This window comes from Herpailurus yagouaroundi, unplaced genomic scaffold (assembly GCF_014898765.1).
Source record: "Herpailurus yagouaroundi ecotype Mexico unplaced genomic scaffold, PumYag 190, whole genome shotgun sequence".
Classification (NCBI taxonomy): domain Eukaryota; kingdom Metazoa; phylum Chordata; class Mammalia; order Carnivora; family Felidae; genus Herpailurus; species Herpailurus yagouaroundi.
In genome coordinates, this window is record NW_024412421.1 from 34,308,262 (window position 1) to 34,329,289 (window position 21,028).

At 54.3% G+C, this 21,028-nt stretch overlaps 1 protein-coding gene and 1 long non-coding RNA gene across 6 annotated transcripts in view; one reads left to right on the forward strand and one right to left on the reverse strand.

Moving 5' to 3' along the window:
- The window catches only part of LOC121009883 (uncharacterized), a 44,063-nt gene extending 39,907 nt beyond the window's left edge, over nucleotides 1–4,156 (forward strand). For both annotated transcript variants that reach the window (XR_005780890.1, XR_005780891.1), the window contains exon 4: nucleotides 3,145–4,156. This is a non-coding gene — a long non-coding RNA (uncharacterized LOC121009883). The remainder of the gene's footprint in view (nucleotides 1–3,144) is intronic.
- The window catches only part of ZDHHC7 (zDHHC palmitoyltransferase 7), a 30,268-nt gene extending 9,240 nt beyond the window's left edge, over nucleotides 1–21,028 (reverse strand). The window contains exons 1-6 of one of the 4 annotated variants that reach the window (XM_040443258.1): nucleotides 21,018–21,028; nucleotides 20,217–20,375; nucleotides 16,979–17,180; nucleotides 7,502–7,587; nucleotides 4,588–4,918; nucleotides 128–252 (exon numbers count right to left, since the gene is read on the reverse strand). In XM_040443258.1, the coding sequence (XP_040299192.1) occupies nucleotides 128–252; nucleotides 4,588–4,902 (440 nt within the window). In that variant the 5' untranslated portion in view covers nucleotides 4,903–4,918; nucleotides 7,502–7,587; nucleotides 16,979–17,180; nucleotides 20,217–20,375; nucleotides 21,018–21,028. Of the gene's footprint in view, nucleotides 1–127; nucleotides 253–4,587; nucleotides 4,919–7,501; nucleotides 7,588–10,807; nucleotides 10,938–16,978; nucleotides 17,181–20,216; nucleotides 20,376–21,017 lie in introns of those variants that run through there. The other 3 variants (XM_040443257.1, XM_040443259.1, XM_040443260.1) reach the window with 3 other exon arrangements.

Here is a 21,028-nt window from a genome sequence, read left to right on the forward strand (position 1 = left end):
GGGGGGGCTGCTCTGGGGCAGGGGGCTCCTCCGGGTGGGGGTCTGCTCTGGGGAGGGGGCTGTTCTGGGGAGGGGTGCTGTGGGGGGGCTGCTTGGGGTAGGGGGCCCGGGGCGGGGCCTTTGGTACCTGCAGTGATGGGCACGCTCAGGCTTGATGCAGCAGCACTTGGGACACTTGTAGATCACCTCCCCGGGTTTCAGCTGCAGACTCTCCACGTGCTCCTTAGTGGCATTTCCTTTGGGCACTGCCCCCTGTAGCGGGACAAGAACGTATTTTGGTTCCGGGGAAGGAAAGCTCAAAAACAGAATCAGTGAGCGCACGCGCTTCGGTCTGAGATGCCGTCAGATGATGCGCGATGCCACGGCCGCCGCGTAAAGTGCGGCGATGTGACTGTCCCTCGGGCAGGACCGGAAGTCACTTCCCACGAAAAGTGGCATCTGCATTCACATGAACTTGAAACACCTTCTCATCCTTTCTGAACCGGTCAGCCGCCTGAGTCTTTCCTGGCTTTACGCAGAACACGCCGGAGGCGAGGCTTACTCGTCAGGCCTTCCCGACTCAAGGGCGCTGCCTGTCCCCGAAGGGCGCCAGCGTGTTCTGCTGACACCCTTCCTTGTCACCGCGCTCTCACAGGCAGGGCTGACGTGACCGGGGTGGCCCAGAGTTTCCCCATCAGCTGCAGCCGGGCAACCCTCATGGGATGCTATCAAGAAGGACTTTCTCTCACGTCTGCGAGGCTGTGTCACGCGCCCGGGTCTGCCGGCCTCGCCACGGGCGCTCACGTACACACACCTGCCAAGTGCGGCCCTGAGACGGGATCGTTGCCGGCCGTGGGGAGGGCCCCGCGGTGGGAGGGCAGTGGCGGGGGTGCCCCACGTGCTGGCCAAGGTGAAATACGGCAAGAGGCAGAGCGCCAGCGAGGCCCGGGCAGCGGTCACCGGGGGCTGCGCAGTGACCACACGTCCGCGGGACAGGACTCCAGGAGCCACGGCGGGACGCACGAAGAAAGGGGACCCGCTGGCGTGGAGGAGGCTCGTAACGGTGGCAAGGTGGGAACGAGGTCCCCTCTCCCACCGGTTGGCGCCACGGAGCCTGCACCTCGAGCAGAAAGGCACGCTGGGAAGTGCAGGCCGGGGCCGCGGAGGGAGCGCAGAGCCGAGGAGACGCGAGGCGGCAGTGAGCAGTGGCGGGGACACAGTGGCGGGGACGGCGAGGGACTGGGCACAAGAGCCGAAGCTGCGTGGGGCAAGGGCTGACCTAATACCCGTGCACCAGCAGGAGGAGCCCAGCCCTCCCTGCTCCTCAGTTCACCTCCCAACACACAAGCACTTGTCCCTTGGCCATCCTAGCACTGGGAAGCTGTTCGGGTCTCGACCCTAGTGTTTCCTAACGCTACAATTTTCTCCTTAAGAAAGATTTAAAAGTGAAAGGTTCAACACATTTTGGCTTTGAAAATTTAAGTCAGGATGTTAATTTTAGGGGATTTACATACCACAATCTGGAGTCTTTAATCAGGTTTCCTCCACACATCCGGTAGTCACAACGCTATACGGATCTTACAAACCCCGCAACGTACACGCTCCCAGTGACAGTTCAGTGTCACGTGTTTCCATAGTAGGAGGCAAGGGACCCAGTTTTAAAACTCCACACACCTTCATTTTTATGAGACAGACATGTACCCTTCCCCAGTAAAACTGTGACCCACTGCCGTACCGTTCTGAAAAGCAGACACCCCAACAACCGCCCCTCTTTTCCAAGAGATCCCTCAGGACTGTTTCCTGACAGAAGGACAGCCGCACGGCCCTCACGCGGGGCTTAACGGCTGGGGGCCCCCGCTGGTGTTTAGGGCGTCTTTCTTCTGGTTCCTGGCCCAGAACCCCGGGGAGGCGACAACACTCTCGGGGCCTCGGGAGGCCCTACACTGATTCTGCGTCCCTGTCCCTCTCCCGTATCTTTCCATCTCATCCCAACTCCCTGTCATGCGTTCTGGATCCCCAAGACCTAGCCAAGGGGCAGCTGAGAACGGGGCTTTCCCCTAGACCTACCTACTCATTTATGGATCTCCCAGGGCGCAGGGAGCATGTGAAAACAGGCACGGGGGTGCAAGCTGGGAACTCCAGAGTGCAGTGAAAGCCTCAAGACAAAGGCCCGGGTGATGAAAATGTCCTAAAACTGACTATGGTGGGGTTTCACAGCTCCGGATAAGACCCACTTAACTATGCACTTTAAAAACGTAAGTTTTGGGGCGCCTGGGTGGCGCAGTCGGTTAAGCGTCCGACTTCAGCCAGGTCACGATCTCGCGGTCCGTGAGTTCGAGCCCCGCGTCGGGCTCTGGGCTGATGGCTCAGAGCCTGGAGCCTGTTTCTGATTCTGTGTCTCCCTCTCTCTCTGCCCCTCCCCCGTTCATGCTCTGTCTCTCTCTGTCCCAAAAAAATAAACGTTAAAAAAAAAAAAAATTAAAAAAAAAAACACGTTTTATGGTATACGGATTAAATTCGAATTAAAATGCTGACATCCAAGGCCCCAAACTCCTCCTTGACCTTGGAAAGCCCTCCCTCTGAACACTGCATCCAACGTTCTCTGTAGTGACCCGACCAGGAAAACGAATGTGTCCGTGCAGGACAGACGCAGCGTCCTGCCCACACCTCTCTACCACCTCTCCTCGGCTCCCCCCAGCCTCGTTGGGGCTTCCTCCAAGGGTGGAGACCTTTTTCTGTAGAAGGAGGGGGGCCGGGATAGGAGCTGGACCGCAGGGCCCAGGAGCAGGGTTGCACTCCCAGAGGGAGGCTGTGCTGAGTCTCTGACAGACATCAGAGTGGGCTGCGGTCAGAGACTGTGAGGTGAGGCTACAAAGCCACTGGGAGGCCATGCATCTGAGTTCGTCCCACAGCGCCGCTCCCGGCTGCCCACCCGGCCGGGTCTATAAATGCTGTCCTCTGCCCAAGACCCCCACTAGGCAAGAGACCAAGTGAACAGAGCAGGGAAAAGCCCCGGGATCTGAGCTCAGACAGCAAGAGTCACATCAGCGTCCACGTAAACCACGCTCTGCGGACTGATCAGTATCGCTTCAGCCTCAAACTCCTCATCTCATTTATAAAAAAATCTGTACAAGACATTAACTTCTCAGTCTTTTCTTTGGACAGCGCCACCAACAGACACGAGCCCTGAAGACTGTAATTCACAAATCAGGAGCCCCCGCCCCCGAGGTTTAAAACCACTGTTTTAATGCTCTCGAAAGAACCCGTTTTCAAATGAAGCTCCACAGGGACCACAAGCACCCGGCCGTGCATGCCGATGGCCGGAACGTCTCCGCTGAGCCTGCGGGCCCTCCTGCCCCACACAGCGGCCCTCTGCATCCCCTCCGGGCTCTGCAGCAAGTCTGGATCCAGGGTCTGCAGGGGACTCCTGGCTGAGCTGTAAGGGCCTCAACCACTCTGCTTACCTAGAGGAGGTCTCACACCTCAGAGAAAGAACCTCAACCCCAACGCACAGGTTCTGAATCCAGCGGCCTTCGGGACGTCGGGGACCGATGGCAGTTCACGGCGTCAGGTCTTTATTCTGAGGGAAATCGCTCCCACACGGAGCCCAATACAGCACCTTGGTTTTGTCAACACCGCACAATACACCAGGGCCGGGCTCCCTCCCTGACCCGAGCCTGAGCCGAGGACACCTCGCTGGCCCAGTCACTTCCTCCCGGGTCAACGACCCACACCTGGTGGAACCAGTGCGGTCACTAAGGAGCCCTCCCTCCCCGCCGCACAGACATGCAGGACCTTGACCCTCTCCAGGCTAGAAAGAGATGCCAGCCTCGGCTTCTGTGTGTAATTACAGAACAATTAATGAACTGTGAAGCTAAAAAGAACTTAGAGATCATATCTAACCTCAATTTAGCCCACTGAAGTTCAAGTAGCTGCTTCTGGTCAAAAGACAACAGAAAAGATTAGTTATGTGGTGAAATCTAGAACCAGATCTCCCAGCTGTCAGTCTGATCTGCAGAGAAACAAAGCACTTAAACCAGGAGGGACTTGACAAATCACTCAGGGACACCTTTACATTTGCACAAACAGCCCGATGGGATGGATTTTCATTTCTGCACGGAGACCCCACTTTGAGCAATGTTTATGCTCCAGTTCAGACATGAAACAAGCGGGGTGCCTGCTGATCTCGGGGTCACGAGTTTGAGTTGCATGGTGGGTGTGGAACCCGCTTTACATAAAGAAATAGGGGCGCCTGGGTGGCTCGGTCGGTTCAGCGTCCGACTTGACTTTAGCTCAGCTCATGACCTCGTAGTTCACGAGTTTGAGCCCTGCGTTGGGCTTTGCGCTGACAGTGTGGAACCTGCTAGGGATTCTCTCTCCCCCTCTGCTTCCTTTCTCCACTTGTCTTTGCTCGCACACTCTCTCTCTCTCTCAAAATAAACAAATAAACTTAAAAAAAAAAAAAAAAAAACCAACACAAAAATGCTACACGTCTGTACCAGGAGTTAATAAAAGCCCGAGGCCAGAGGAACAGCACCTTCGCCACGGGGTCTGTGGTGCCCCACGACCAGACACGAGAGGGGATGAAGGGTGACCGTGGGTACTCACGGGGTCTGTGAGCATGGTTCTCAGGTGGGACGACAGGGCCAGCACCGCTAGGCAGTTAAAAAGGACTCCGTTGACCACAGAGTACCAGAAGTCTTTGGAAGGCAGCAGCATGACGAAAGTCACCACAAAGTCCGCATAGACGACCAGGAGCCACGTCATGACGGCACAGATCATGCCGCAGCCGTCGCGGATGAACCAGACCCTGTCGGCCACGTCAGCCTCGGAGGAAGAGGACGACGAAGAGTCATAATTGTCGTTTTCGGCCAGGAGAGGATGATGCTCGACATCCCGGAGCCGGTGTCCTGATGACGGCATGGTGTCCCCGGGCACCCTAGGAGACGGGACAGAGCTGATGAGGCTCGGGGGGGGGGGGGGGGGGGCCCCCACGTGCACACTGGTAAACCGGACGGGTTAGTCTGCTCCGGACCATCTCGTGAGACAGTCCACAAACAGCAGAAAAGAACATTAACAACGGAACAAGACCTGAACTTTAAAATCTTTCACCTCGGGGACTAGTTTACGGCCTATGACACAGTACACCCCACGGCACGAGTGACCCCGAGGCGCACACAGCCGCCGAAGGCCAGCCACAGCCATGGACGAACAGAGATAAGAGAAAGAAGAGGCCGGAGGCAGCCTCCCAGCCGCGGTGGAGACCGAGCGAGTCGTGCCACAGCCGCCACCCTCGCCAGCAGGCCCAGGCCGTGTCTGTGCGGAGGCCTTGGGCCCCGGTCCGCTCAGGCCCCCCGCGTGCGGTGCGCTTCTGTGTCCCCTCCATCGCCCTGAGCTCTGTGCTGTTCCGGGAGGGTGCTCCTCTCTGCTTTCGCGTCTTAACACTCTCGTTCCCTCGTTAATCCGTTCGCTGAGCCGTTCCCGGACACCTCTCCCGTGCTTCCCACGCTGCCCGCTACAGGACAGCGCGCGGGGTGTGAGGGGACTCCGGAAAAACCCGGGCTCTTCTTGGCCGGCTCTGGCTGCCGCGCTAATGCACGCCCCGACAGCGTCCCGAGCGGCTGAGCGCTCGTGATCGCGGTGGGGAAGGGGGGCTGGGGGTTCCCTTGGCCTTGGTGTTCATGCACGGAAGGAGAAACACCCACGGCCTTCCATCAGGGGCCCCGAGGACGCTCAGCGTGGGAGCAGGAGCGAGGGCACCGCCGGGCCCCCACGGGCCTACAGATGGGCGCGGCTCTTCCTCGGAAGCAACTGCGGCACAGTGATGACAAGGACGAGCCGACAAGAGGCAGCTCGGTGCACGGGCACGAGACCAGACCCGGTTTCCCTCAGGCCGTAAAATAACCCCGCTCGCAGGTCGGACACACATCGCTTGAAGGTTTTTTCTGAGTGACACACAAGAAACTAAAGATCAAGAGAGCGTGGACAGATCACAGCCAGCCTTCTGGCCCGACGGCGCGCCTTCCCGGGGGTCCACTCCGTGCAGACGAGCTCCCCGCACCCCTCTCCCCCCAGCAAGCCGTCCTGACAGGTACCGTTCCCCAGAGGGGCACGCTGGGAGAAGGGCTTTGGCACACCTGACGTGACCATCGGAGGACGGCGCACACCCCCGGTGCAGCCCAGTTCTGTCAGTGCCCGGGCAGTGACTGGAAGCTTCTCCCGTCCCTGGAACTCTCAGGGCCCGCCCACCGGTGCTGCCTGTGGCGTGCAGACCCCCTTCTGCCTTAAGGGAGCTCCTGTGCATCTTCCCTCCCTGGCGGGCTCTCATGAAGGGTCTGGCCTTCTCCCCGTGTGCCCGTTTGCCGCGTGCAGGCTGTTGGGCCCCCGGCAAGGGCATGTTTGTTATTCGGCAGATGCAACACCGAGAGACTGGTCCCTTTCTCAGATTGAAGTAGTTTCATAGCGATTTCCAGGAAAGAGTCTTAGCGCATCGTCACTATACATCGAGGCCTTAAGCCGGAGAATCCCTGAGACCAGCCTCCGTTTTGCTTCACGGCCACTCCTCGAGCAGGACGCTCCCCGTGACGAGTGGGCGCTTGCTCGCCGGACAGCAAGACAAGAAGCTACGGGCCAGCCTTGCGCCAGAGCGCGTCTGGGCCGTCGGAGAGCAGGGCCCAGAGGGTCGTCCGGAGGCACGGCGCACGCTGGGCCCGTCCCGCTCGGCCCTGCCGGCAAGGTACCGGTGACAGGCGTGCTCCTGCAGGAGAAGCCGCAGACGCACGGACACCGTGGGAGGGCGCCGATGTGCCACGTTTGTCAAATCAGCCGAAGGCCACGGGAAAAGAACCTGACAGCCCAAAGTCACTTCGTGTCCAGGAAAACAAGCGCTGAACACGGCAGGGCGCGGCCGGCTAGACCGGGTGCTCGGTCACCGGCTGCACGAGCCGGCGTTCTGCCGAGTCACTGTGTTTACACCACAGGAAGGGAGGGGAGGAAGTGAAGAAGCCATGCAGACGCTGGAAACGGGACAGCAGACGGGACACCGCCTGCAGCCGCCGGGGCGAGGGCGCGGCCCCCTCCCCGCTCAGGGCCGCACCGCCCTCGTCTCCGAGCCCTGACGGCCACCTCTGAGGGAACCCGGAGGCAGCGCGATCGAGCGACGGGCGAGCCGGGGGCGCACCGTCATCATTGGACTTTAGCGGCCGATTTAACGGGATGCCGTCCACGCTGCCGCACCTGAGCGGTTTATGCTCACATTAGGGACAGCGGTTTCCCAGAACGCGGCAGGTGGCACGGCGGGTCGCTGCGACGTGTGGGGACTGCCATCCGGGCGACGCTTCCCGTTAATTCTCGCCCGGCGCCCACCTCGTCTGCCGTACGGATCGCTCACGGGTTCGCGTCATGGAGCCCCCTCCAGAGGCGGCGAGCGAGCCGAAGCCCACAGGTCAAAGACTGACCGTCTATACCGCACAAACCGCCCCGTCAACGAACGCAGTCAGCGTCAGCAGGGCCCCTCGCTTACCTCACAAACGAGCTCGAAGCATTACTTGAACATTTTGCGCCTTTTCTTCAGGATGTGAAGGTGCATAGTGTCCTATGTGACGGGATCTGAAAGACAACAAGATCTGATGAGAAAGGTTACTTCTCTTACGACTGAAGTACACGGCATTTCTCAGGCCGGGATTAATTCGGGGAGCTGTGTAACCAACATCACACTTGTCACGTAAAGTTCCGCTACCCGGAACCGCCCCTGACGATGAAGTCATCGCTCCTCTGCATTTCCACTACTAGTAAACTCTGAAGTGATTCACGTTACGCCTGCCCCAGGATTAAATGCGAGTCTAGAAGCCCGAACCTCTTGAGAAAGATCCCCAGGGAGAATCCAGGCCACATCCGACCAGCCTGCGTTTCAAAAGCCGACAACGGTTTTAGCGGCCACAGCAGGAGAATCACAGAGAAAACCGGACAGAGCCAGACCACGAGGGGAGAGGTGCTGGGCCCACGGGGAAGGAGGGAAACAGGGAACCGAGTGAGGACTGCCTACTGGAGGAAAAGACCGCCCCCCTTGGCGTCTCCCTCTGGCTCCCGGTCACCCGCGGGCGGCAACCAGACGTGGCCTCTGCAGAAGCACCCGTGTGTGGCCCTGAGAAAAAGGGCCTGAAGATAACAAGGTGGGCGGGACCCCCGACATAAACAGTCTTTATTCCCAGCACGAATCTTTTCATTACTTTTTTTTCAAGCTGTCCATTTCTTTCCAGTCTTTCTGAAATATGACTGGCACGCATCACCGTGTGCGTTCAAGGAAGACAGCATGATTCTTTGGCTTACACGTGGCTCAGATGTTTTGAAAAAAGCCCACAACGGGGCGTGCGAAAGGCTAGAGCCCCAGAAAGAAACACAGAACAGGCAAAAGGCAGAGAGAGAGAGAAATTAAGAAGAAATAAGAAATCGTATCTGTGAAACAAAAGAGGAACATTCTGAGAACTTCCTAGTTACTGAAAATAAAAATGGTGACAGAATTTTAAAAACAGGATCGGACAGGAGAGTGAGGAACTCTCCCAAAAGGAGAGCTAAGTGACAAAGAGAAAGAACTCAGGAGACAGCATAAAATACAGTCGGCTGGCCCACCGTCCCGGCGCCTGTCCGTTCTTTCTCCCGTGTCCTTCCAATAGATTATTCTGCTCAAGCAAACCCTCCGTCGGTGCTGTCTTCCGAAACCAAAACCCCTGACTAGGACAGCGGGAGGTTGGCGTGCAAGTCGGGGAGGAGGAGGGGCCGGGGGTCAGGAGGCGGGAGGCGCCTCTCCCGGGGGGCCCCCCAGTCCCTGCCACCAGACAGACGCTCCAGAGCAGAGCGAGGCTGCTCACTGTCCTGCCTCAAGGCTCCTCAGAAGCCACTTCTCCCTCGGCACCTACCCGACGACCCCCCTGCGTGTCCTCCCACCTCCACCCCGGCCACTGTCCCCTAGCACCTTTCCAGCCCTGAGCCCCTTCTGAGGAACAAATGTAGCCGTGACTCCAAAGCTGCTGAAACTAATGGGGGGGGGGGGGGGAAGACTTTTAAAATACGGTATTTATATACAGTAACTTTGTTCACATAGCTATGCGGTAACCAACTATTAATATGCAATGATACTTTGAACTGTTTTCAGATAAGCTTACGTAACAATGTTTTAAAGTAAAGCTGGCTTTGCAAAATACAAGACTGCTCAGACGTCACGTTTAGAGCAGCATCTCTACAAGGAGACCAAATCCCCAATTACTTGTATATATTTTAAAAAGTAACCAACGCAGCAACCACTTCGAAAAGAAAAGCGGCCTGGCACTTTCTCCCAGTTAAACACCCACCCTATGACTCAACAATTCCACTTCGAGATATTTACCCGAGAACGCTGAATGTGAACACAAACACGGACAGCACTGTTCACGCAGCTTTATTCATAATCTTCCGGACTAGAAACAATCCAAATATCCAGCACCAGGAGGCGAATAAACAAACTACGGCACATTCTTGCAACGGCACACTTCTCAGCAACAAAGAAGGAAAAAGCTACTGATACCTGCAACAACGTGGCTAAACCCCAAAAACCTTCTGCCATCCGCAGAAACTGTTTACTCAACACCTCTCTGGAGGCAAGGGAAACAAAAGCAAAAATGAACTGCTGGGACCTCAGCAAAATAAAAAGCTTCTGCACAGAGAAGGAAACGATCAGCAAAACTAAAAGGCAACTGACGGAATGGGAGAAGAGATTTGCCAAGGACGACGTATCAGATAAAGGGTTAGTATGCAAAGTCTCTAAAGAGCTTATCAAACTCAACACCCAAAAAACAAATAATCCGGTGAAGAAATGGGCCAAAGACATGAACAGACACTTCTCCAAAGAAGACATCCAGATGGCCAACCGACACATGAAAAGATGCTCAGCATCACTCATCATCAGGGAAATACAAATCAAAACCCACTGAGATACCACCTCACGCCTGTCAGAACAGCTCACATTAACAACTCAGGCAACAACAGATGCTGGCGAGGATGTGGAAAAAGAGGAACTCTTTTGCACTGCTGGTGGGAAAGCACGCTGGTGCAGCCACTCTGGAAAACAGTAGGGAGGTTCCTCAAAAAACTAAGACTAGAACTACCCTACAACCCAGCAACTGCTGGGTATTTATCCAAAAAAGTTAAACTAGGTATTTATCCAGAGGATACAGGTATGCTGTTCCGAAGGACCACGTGCACCCCTATGTTTACAGCAGCGCTATCAACAGTAGCCACAGTATGGAAAGAGCCCAAACGTCCATCGACGGATGGACGGAAAAAGAAGATGTGGGGTATATACACAGTGGAGTATTACTCGGCAATCAAAAAGAATGAAATCTTGCCATTGGCAACTATGTGGCTGGAACTGGAGGGTATTATGCTAAGTGAAATTCGTCAGAGAAAGACAAATTATCATACGACTTCACTCATATAAGGACTTTAGGATACAAAACTGATGAACAGAAGGGAAGAGAAGCAAAACTAATATAAAAATAGGGAGGGGGACAAGACATAAGAGACTCTTAAATATAAATATAGAGAACAGAGGGCTGCCGGAGGCGTTGTGGGAGGGGGATGGGCTAAATGGGGAAGGGGCTTAAGGAATCTACTCCTGAAATCGTTGCTCTATGCTAACCAATTTGGATGTACATTAAAAAATAAATACATTAATTAAAAAAAAAAATGTTCTGCCATCTACATGGCCCTTGAAACCAGGCAACATGAATTTATTTTTAAAGAATTCAAAGTGGGTTTGAACACAAGGGGAATGACTGAGAAGAGCCAAAGTTACCTTCTCAGCTGATGGAAATGCCCCGGATCCTGAGAGGGACATAGCATCTGTCAAGACAAAAGTCAGGGCGCCTGGGTGGCTCAGTCGGTTAAGCGTCCGACTCCGGCTCAAGTCATGATCTCGCTGTCTGGGAGTTCGAGACCCGCGTCGGGCTCTGTGCCTGGAGCCTGATGTGGATTCTGTGTCTCCCTCTCTCTCTGCCCCTCCCCTGCTCATGCTGTCTCTCTCTGTCTCAAAAATAAATAAAAACACGTAAAAAAATTTTTTTTTTAAAACTTAAAAAAACAAAACAAAATAAAACAAAACAGGGGCGCCTGGGTGGCTCAGTCGAGTGAGAGTCCGACTTCGGCTCAGGTCGTGATCTCACAGCTCATGAGTTCGAGCCCCGCGTTGGGCTCTGTGCTGACAGCTCAGAGCCTGGATGGAGCCTGCTTTGGATTCTGTGTCTCCCTCTCTGTCTGCTCCTCCCCCACTCACATTCTGTCTCTCAAAAATAAGTAAACATTAAAAAAAAAAAAAATTAAAAAAAAAACAGCCAACAATCAGCAGTACGCTTAAAATTGTACATTTCATCATACATTAATTCCGCTTCACTAAAAGAATGAACAGGAGGAAAATAACCGGTGCGAGTTCATGTGCCGGGTGGGAAAGGCCAAGTGAAGCCAAGCTCCAGCCAGATGTTTCCTCCAGAAGCTGCGCTCAGGAGCCAAGACGTCTCTGACAAGACGTCCCTTCAGACAAAGTTCTTGGCCTCTTCCCTTGCTTTTTACCTTGGCTGTAAACAGAAAATGTGTTCTCAAATACAAACTGAAAACAAATGAACGAAAGACATCAGTATTCCCTGGTGATGAGTTACTACAAAAAAGAATCAAGAGGGGCGCCTGCTGGCTCAGCGAGTGGAGCGTGTGACTCTTGATCTCGGAGTTTTGAGTGTGAGCCCCATGCTGGGTATCGAGAGTACTTAAAAAAATAAAATCTAAAACAAAAAAAAAAAATCATGATATAATTACTTTCTCTATTGCAATAAAAAGAATGTCTACCCTAGAGTCTGGTATTCATGTTTATATTACAATGCTGTTTAAACTCATTATGGCTTTAGTATTCATACACCCACTCATGACCTATAAAAAGCAGGAATAAGCAACTCTCTGCTTCAGGCACAGAAGCAGCATACGAAGCAAACACAAGCCATGAAAGATCTACTTAATTCAAAGGTGGCGGGGGGCGGGGGGGGCGGTTCCAACACCATCCCCTCTACAGCAGGCCCCCGATGCACAAGCGCAGACGGGAGCTTTAGCCCACAGGAGTTCACAGACCAGCAGAGGTGGCAGTCGGGCTGGTAAATAATATGCTAAGTGTTACCCCCAAATTAGGAGCCAAGTGTGACAAGTGAGAGGGAGGACAGCAGCTAATTCTGTCTGGAGGAGCCAGAGAAAGCGTCGAGAAAGCAAGGGGACCGCGTGGTGGGCCGTGACCACAGGCAGGGCCCAGACAGGAGAGGAGAGTGTGAGAAGACCCGGGTGGGAGAGGCGCACGGCGTGCTACGGGGCCTCAGGCCTGGGGAGAAGGAGGGCGGGGAGAGGCAGAGGGGACGGGCAGACGGGGGCCACTCCCGAGGTGCTCAGAACGGCCCGTGGAGGAGTCTGGAAGCCTGGACTCATTCCGCTGGAATGGGAGGCACCGGTACTTTGTGAACAGATGCTTTAAAATGTAATTGGCAACAAGGTGAGACCCGGGTGGAAGGAGGCTGCTGCGGCCGAGAGCAGAGAAGGCGCAGGCCAGGGCCAAGAGGGGGCAGGGCCTGTGCGCCCCTATCTCACAGCCAGGCCCAGGAAGAAAGAGCACAGCAGGGACCGACAGCACGGGGCAGCAGGGGCGCAATACAAGGACGCGACAGGGACTCGGAAACACTGCTGCCCCGGCCGCTTCTGCCGCGACACAGGAGCTGCAGACTCAGGGAGAGAGCCCGAGACTGGGACTCACAGACTTACAGGCACCTGTGGAACACACTGGCGGACAGTCCTCCGCCCTCCCCCTGCCCCGACCTAGAGACCGCAGCACAGAGGGGACGAGCAAAGGGGGACCGGACGTGACCACCCGCGGGGCCACAGAAGTGTGGGGCTAGAGCCCTGGCAGGGGCCCAAAGAGCCAGCAAGGGCGCCACAAGGGCCGGGGAAGAGCAGGCAGGCGGGAGCAGTCAGCCCCAGCGAAGCGGGCACTGGAGGAGCCCCTCAGGGATCTCGCCCTGGCAGGTTCAGTCCAGGGCCACGAGCCTGGGAGAGCGGGGGATGGGAAAATTAGAGAAGCGCTTTCCAAAAGTGCCGGGAAGTCCAGGATCTACGCGGCTGAAAGGAAAAGCAGAGGGGATTCTGTTTCCCAGTTTCCGCTCTCGTGCACCATCTCATACGCTACGGTAATCCTAAAGAGGTGCAGCGGACCCTCGCATAACACGGGGCTGGGGACGCCATCCCCACAGACAGTCAAAAACCTGTGGGTAACTTCGGAGTCCCCCGAGATCTAACTCCTAACAGCCTACCGTTGATCTGAAGCCTCACGATGACGGTAACAGCCAACGAACACAATTTTTGTACGTATTCTTATGATGAAGCACGAGAAAAAGTGTTAAGAAAGTCAGAAAACACATTTACGGTATTATATACCGTATCAAAAAAATTCACACGTAAGTAGCCTGCGCGGTCAAACCCGGGCTGTGCGGGCTCCCCGTTTGCACACCGGCCGCCTTGGACCCACAGGGGCTCCAGGCAGGTGTCACCAAAGTGCACCTTGGTTTGACTGTGCCATGCTTTTATAAATTTTTTTTTTTCAACGTTTATTTATTTTTGGGACAGAGAGAGACAGAGCATGAACGGGCGAGGGGCAGAGAGAGAGGGAGACACAGAATCGGAAACAGGCTCCAGGCTCTGAGCCATCAGCCCAGAGCCCGACGCGGGGCTCGAACTCACGGACCGCGAGATCGTGACCTGGCTGAAGTCGGACGCTTAACCGACTGCGCCACCCAGGCGCCCCTGTGCCATGCTTTTAAAAGCCTACCACGCCCCCCAAAGTGATTTAATGGAAACAGAATGAAATATTTATGTACAGTTGAGCCAATTAAGATATCGGACCAAGAAAACATAAGCTAAGAGGCCTCGCCATGCTTACTCCTGTTTCTTTTTTCTTTCTAATTCTGTACTTCGCTGAACTTTTCTTGCCACTACAAAAGTAATTTAGGCTCGCTGCACTTTTGTGTTTTGAAAGGATGAGGGTCCAAGTTTGCAGACTCGGGGGGACGATCCCCCTTCCTGAGGAGGAGGAAGCAACAGTGGGGCAGGGGGGTCTATGGAAAACCATGGAGATGGGCTGAAGCTAAAGCTGTTTACACCCCACAGCACTGTTTTCTGAGCAAAGAGTAACCAGTGGGCTGTGGGTGTTACAAGTGCAGGAAGCCACTGAGATCGGGGAACGGTTGCTGCAGGGAGAGCAGCCGAGCAAGTGGCGGGCCCACGAGGTGCCGCAGACCCCCACTTTCTAACAACGTGATGGGACCGCTTTGCTCTGCCGTCCAAGAGCCCAGCTCAGCACCCAAAGGCTTACGCGGGGCTGGAGAGTAGCCACGAGGACCGATGATTCGATGGAAAACCAGGTGTCAAACAGGTGTCAAAGGCAAGGCCTGAGCTGAAATGACCCTTTGTGGAATGCAGGAGGAAGGGGAGAAGCCTGACAAGCCAGCTGGCAGAAAATTCTAAGGAGCTGGAGGTCCTGGTGAGACTAAGAACCGGGTTTGGAGGAAGTGACAAGGTGGCCAGGTCGGACGGAGGCTGGATCAGCAGGGCAGTTCCAAGAGCTCAGCAGAGGGGGCCCTTCGGGATAAAAATAAGTTCCAGCACGTGGCTGTGCAAACAGGCTGCGACCTGAAAGGACGTGAAGGGAAAGGTCTAGCACGTCTGTCCCGGGGCATCAACCTTCATCCTGGATGCTAAGTGAGCCAGGGTGGAGCGTAGAGTCGTAGCTGTACTTGCTGAAAGAAGGAAAGAATGGAGTGGCCACATAACGTGCTGTAGCGTATTTACAGCAATTACGTTCTCGAACGTTCCTTCCATCATTTTGCAATCATGAAAGATTTAGTTTGTGCTTTCAAACCCTACCGATGATGTATGCTGTACAAAACCACCATCTTCTCAAATTATTGAATCCAAAGACAGAATATTAACATTTAAGGGGGAAAAAAACCAACAGAATATTAAGCCAAGTAAAGCCAAGTCTCAATAATATGCTGGCACATTATGCACACTGTGACAAGTAAACTTATTTAAGGTTTCTAGGAAGGTCTTCGACACTAAAATACATAACCGCTCTAGAACAGGCCTTGGGTGCTGCCGATCAGAGATGGCAAATGGAGAAACGCACCCACCAGGAGCCAATCTCATGGGTGCAGGGGGACGGTGCTGGGTTTTCCTTCTTTCCCACAGGCCTCGCTTCAGTCTCTTACTGGGTCCTCCTCTTTGTAGGTGCCTCAGTGGCGATGCTCAGGCTCAGCCCTGGGTTTTCCCTTTATCTCCGCTCTCTCTAAAGGATCTTCTGGGCTCTCAGGCCCACAAACACTGCTGCTAATGATACGCATATCTGGGAAGCTCCGAAACGAACCGTACATCACTGAGTAGATCCAGCCATCTGGACCAGCCCTCACTGAGTAGATCCTCCCCAACAACCCCCTCCGCCCACCAAACCCTTACGGACCTTCGCAGCTCCGTAGGGCGTACCTCCTCCAGCTAGTTGTCAAGGTCCAAACATAGGAGTCACTCTTCGCTGAACTCTTCCCCCACCTGCCCCCCCCCACCTCTTCACATCGAACCCTCCAGCAAGTCCTGTGGGCGCCATCTCCAAAACCAGCCCAAATCTGCCCTCTTCCACCTCCTGCCCAGCCAAACCATGGCCACGAGCCCTCCCCCAGGCAGTCCGCAGGGCGCCTCCCCAGCACTCCCGGTCGGTCTTTACCGTCACTGCCTCCCTCAACCCACGGCCCACCCCGAATAAGGTTTCACAGATACAAATCAGATCATACTCCTCCCTTACTTAAAACCACCCAACGATGGGGCGCCTGGGTGGCGCAGTCGGTTAAGCGTCCGACTTCAGCCAGGTCACGATCTCGCGGTCCGGGAGTTCGAGCCCTGCGTCAGGCTCTGGGCTGATGGCTCAGAGCCTGGAGCCTGTTTCCAATTCTGTGTCTCCCTCTCTCTCTGCCTCTCCCCCGTTCATGCTGTGTCTCTCTCTGTCCCAAAAATAAATAAACGTTGAAAAAAAAAATTTAAAAAACAAAACAAAAAAAACCCACCCAACGAGGGGCCTCTGCCGTTAGAGTAACATCCAAAGGCCTCCTTGTGGTCTAAAGCTCTACCTGACCTAGAGCCTGCTGACCTCCCCACCTCGCGGGCTGTCACATGCCCTGCAATGTCCCGGCACACCCCCAGGACGCCGCGCACTCTGCACCTGTCTGTGCAGTGAGCTGAGGGGCAAGGAGCGTGCCCGAGAAGACTCAGGGACACCGAGGGGAGGCGGTGGGATCTGGCCGGGGTGGGGGAGGCGGGGGCGCGGTCAGGAGTCTGGGAGCCTTGCGGAAAGCAGTCAGGGAGACGTGCGGAAGGGTTGAGGGGAGAGAGAGAGAAGGGGAGGAGGAGAGAATCCCACACTTCTGGGGGAATCTCCATTTCCAGGGTGTCATCCTGAGCACGGGCTGGATGAAGTGGCCTCAAGGACGCGCTCACCGATATCCCAGAGGTTTCACGGTTATCCCTGCGCGAGAGCCACAGCCTGTCTCTGAAAGCTTTTTCTAAAGATCCCAAAAAGGTAAACGAACCCTCGGGAATTCTAAATCCAGAGACACAAAGAACACCAGAGTTCCAAACCTCTTAGGTGTCCTGCCCCAGGGAACGGCTGGACCTGAACCAGGCTGGCGAATCCCAGCCTCTTTCCACATCTTCCTAAATAGGGGTTCCTCGTTTAACATGACGTGAACTCTTGCAACATCAGACTCGCCCAAATCCAAAACACTGGGACCATCTGACGTGCTAACGTAGCTAGCTCTCAGTTGCAAATTAACGACAATGTAAGATATCAGAAAGGCCAATCACTACGCACCCCCCGTGCACCCCGGAACTTTACATACATCATTACCTTGAAGCCGGCCGCTAGCCTAAGAGCAAGGCCCTAATATGAGCTCACTTCAGGCACGAACAGATGCAGCCTTACAGCGACAGTAACCTGCCCGAGCTCACAGCCAGTGAAGGGTGGACGTGGGACCGTTCTGACTCCAAAGCCCATGCTCTTCCGTTAAAATACACCGCCTCCCAGAGCACTTGGTGTCAGAAAACGCATTCTGTAATGAATAAACTGAATTAGGGACTATGGAACTCTAAGAATTCAAAACATTTCAACACAGAACTGACGCTGTAAGAGCCTGTCTCGAGAGACACTGGCGGCCTCTCTATCCTGCCTGCCCCTGCTTACTGGGCGCTGTGAACAAACAGCACCCTTTCCGAAGCACCAGCTAAACACAGAGCCCTCCTCTCCTCCCACGTACCGGGAGCACTCCTCAGGCAACCGGTATTTATTAAGTCCCTTTCGCCCTCTAGACACACAACCTCCACCCCTCCCTACAGGCTCGAGGACACCTCCTGCTTAGGGCTCGGCCCCTTCTCTTCTCACCTTTCCCACCACCAAGTTTAGGCACCTCGCCTCCGGCAGGTGCCTCTGCAGAACCCTAATCTCCACGGTCGGTCGCGAGGTCCAGCCACCCTCCACGCAGCTGCAGGAGTCATCACCAAACATCACCCGGTGCGTCAGAGTCAGTCTGGTCCGAAACCTTTCAGCCTTGCCCATGGCATTCGAGGCCCCACTGAACCTGGCTCCCCTTCCTTTTCAGGCGTGGTGCTCACACTCTCTTCCACACGGCGCGTATGCCCGTTCCCTCCCCATGCCCTCTTACCCCTCTGTGCTTCTCTTCCTGCTGTCTCCCCCAAGTTGAGGACTCTCACCCTCTGCTCAGCCAAATTACCCATTGATCAAGCACTTACCAAGCCCCCGCTATCTACAGGGGATTGGAGGATGACGTAATTGTTTTCAGACTGTAAGATGCTGTGCCAACGTGAGGCGTTATCTTGGGCCCGTTAGGATCTGGATTTTATTAGACAATAGGATTCTGACAAGGTTTTCCAAGAATGGAGTAAGACTCAGTGGTAAGCAGAGCTAAGATTAGCAAGACAAAGACATGTTTGTAGACAGAGGCAAAGCAGTCAGTGAAAGAGAAAAAAAAATCAGAGAGGCAAAAGTAAGTGGAAATGACTGAATGCCGGTCCCGAAACAGGCTGACCAAAGAACAGACACAGAGTTAATGGGAAGAGGGATTCTCTCTTCCTCAGAGACAAAGGAAAGAAAAAGACTGGTGGACATTGGGAGATATTTTAGCTAGAAAAAAAAAATCAAGGTTGAGCGAATTCTCCCAGTGGCCTCTGTCTCCTCCATGCTCCAGAAGGTAGCCATTCATCAGTGGTAAAGCACAAGAGTGGATTTTTAAGTAGAAAGGGACGATGAAAGAAGGAAGGGTCCTGTGTAACAAAAAGTTTAACCTTGCCCAAAAGGAGGTCTGGCCTTGGTCCTCGGCTGACAGTCTGATTTCGGGTGGGAGCTGGCCACGCCATTGAGACCGACAAGGTGGTTCCGAGGGGGGCTCTGGGGCACGCAGCATCAGCATGGCAATTGATGAATCACCCAATTATGCTTATGAAAGGGAACCCCAAAGAGGACTCGAAGCACCACGGCTCCTCTGAGTTTCCCTGGCTGGGAGTGCCCCGCGCGTGCGAGCCGTCCCATCCATGCGAGGAATGTGACACATTCTGGATCCGAGAGAGAAGAAGACCCCAGCTTCACCCTGGCTCCTTCCTCAGACTCTGAGCCAGAAGCCTCTTCCCTTGGCTGATTTTAATCTTTACCTTTTACTTGTAAAAAAGCCTCGACTGTGCCCTAACAGCTTTCAGCAAGTTCCGCGAGTCCTTCTCAATAACAATCAAAACTGAAGGTGGTTTTGAGAACCCCAAAACTTGCAGCTGGTGTCAGAAGCGAGGGTGGTCTGACAGGACTGTTCCCTCTAAACTCTGGAAGTGACCCACTCTCACAGTCGACCTAAACACGTCTCAGATGCCGCAGCTGAATGGTCATGCGGCCAGTTGTGAATACTGACCCTGGACACTGGCTTTGGGGACACAAGGGAGTACAATGAGTGTTCACACTTTATGCTCTGCTCTAGTGTTTGACTTTTTATACAAAATAAGCTGTATTATTTAAGTTAACGTACTATTTTTTTGAGAGTGATAGAGAGTGGGGAAGGGGCAGAAACAGAGGGAGGCTCGAGCTCACGAACGGTGACATCGTGACCTGAGCTGAAACCAAGAGTCGGACGCTTCACCGACTGAACCACCCAGACACCCCGAGCTGTATTATTTTTATAAGTAAAAACACTGTTTTTAAGAAACATAATCCCTAGGAGCCACTTCCGGAAAATTATCCGGTAGATAATCTGTAGACCTGCCCCGCCAGCAGGGGAGCCGGGAAGCTCTCAGATCATCAGTTCATTCCAAACACACTAGGTTCCAATGCAAACTTATTTCTAGTCCCACTGCCTCAAATTACGGAAAACGATACTATCGGTAAGAGTCTCGAGCCTGCAGATAACACTTTCAGTAAGAAAGCAGAAACGTATCCATACTTTTGACTGAATCCAGACTGCTCTTAATGAAGTTCCTTTTCGTGCTGTTCCTGCTAACACTTGTCCTTTTCTAGAAGGGGATTTCTGCTTTTATCATGGATGGATTAGCACGGCTGCAACGATCCAGTTTGCTCCCTGTAACCTGAGGCAGGCTCTGAGCCACTGGTGGCAGGAATATTTCTGTACACGTTTTACGCCCTTTGCTTTGAGCTGAGACATCCATGCGAAGAGTTCCTTCCGATGGCTGTCGAATGACTTCTTTACGAAGCTACCTTTGGCGTCATCTTGTCCTCAAAAGTCAAGGTGAACCCACCGGTCTAACTCCCAGAAATACACAACGCCCAACTAACCTCAATAACCCCAACCCTTCTACCTCGAACACCTCCCAGGGTGTTCAAGGAATGCAATTCAACACTTCTGTTCCACCCCGTTTGTTCAAATACCCCAAGAGCTTTTCCCTTTAGTCGAGTTCTGACCTCCTAACCAGCAAGCTTAACAAGGCGACCTCTTAAAAGGTGACTGTAGGTGAGTTCAGGTTGTAAAACAAAGAAATGAAACTCCTCGTCTGTGAGGGGAAGAGTGTAGGGAGAACTGTGTATTGATCCAGGTTTCTAGACCACCTGAGACGGTAAGAGTAAAATAGATACATACATGAGCAGCACGGACAGACACTAAGCAGACTCCCTGCACAACTGGTCACGAAAGGAAGCATAATGAGTTGGTTACTGGTAAGCTAGCAAAGTGTGTCGGTCCAACAGCAGAGAGACTTAGTTCCAGCAGCAATGACGCCTCGGGAGGGATGAACCTTGGCTGCAAGAAAAGACGCAGACGTTGACCTGAAGGCTGACCTGATCGCCCCAGATGCCCAGTCCGGCAACCACCCTCCCCCCCCACCCCCCGCCAAAGATCGTTGATCGGGGGAAGGGAAGATCATCAGGAAGATGGGCGAAGAATGAGAGAATAATTCAAACTTTTCAGAAAGAAAGGGAGAACAGGAGCATTCGAGAAGCCACGGGCAAAGTTCAAGAAAGCCCTTTGTAATGCCTGGCTATAAAGCACTCTTTACAGGTTACGGAAAGGTTTTATAGCCACTCTCTCCTTTGGCTCTAACAACAACCCCGTTATTAGTTTATGAGAGGGGGGAAACCGCGGCTCGGGAGAGCTAAGTGTCACGCCCAAGGTCAGGCGAAAACCTGGGGCTGCGATTCGGGCCGTATCCCGAGAGATCAAGAGTGACAGGAGACACCTGGAAGGGAAGGCAAGCGCAGGCACAGAGGTGGCACAGAGGTGCCCCCGAGGAGCTCGGGAAGGTCGCAGAAGCGCGGCGTCCGGAGGAGAGGGCGCAGGGGGGCCGAAGGAAGGGCGGGCCGGGGACAGGGAGTGGCCGGGAGGCCGGGGTGTGAGCAGCCCGCCCGGCCCCGGCCCCGGCCCGGCCCGGCCCGCCGCACTCACCCGAGGCCCGG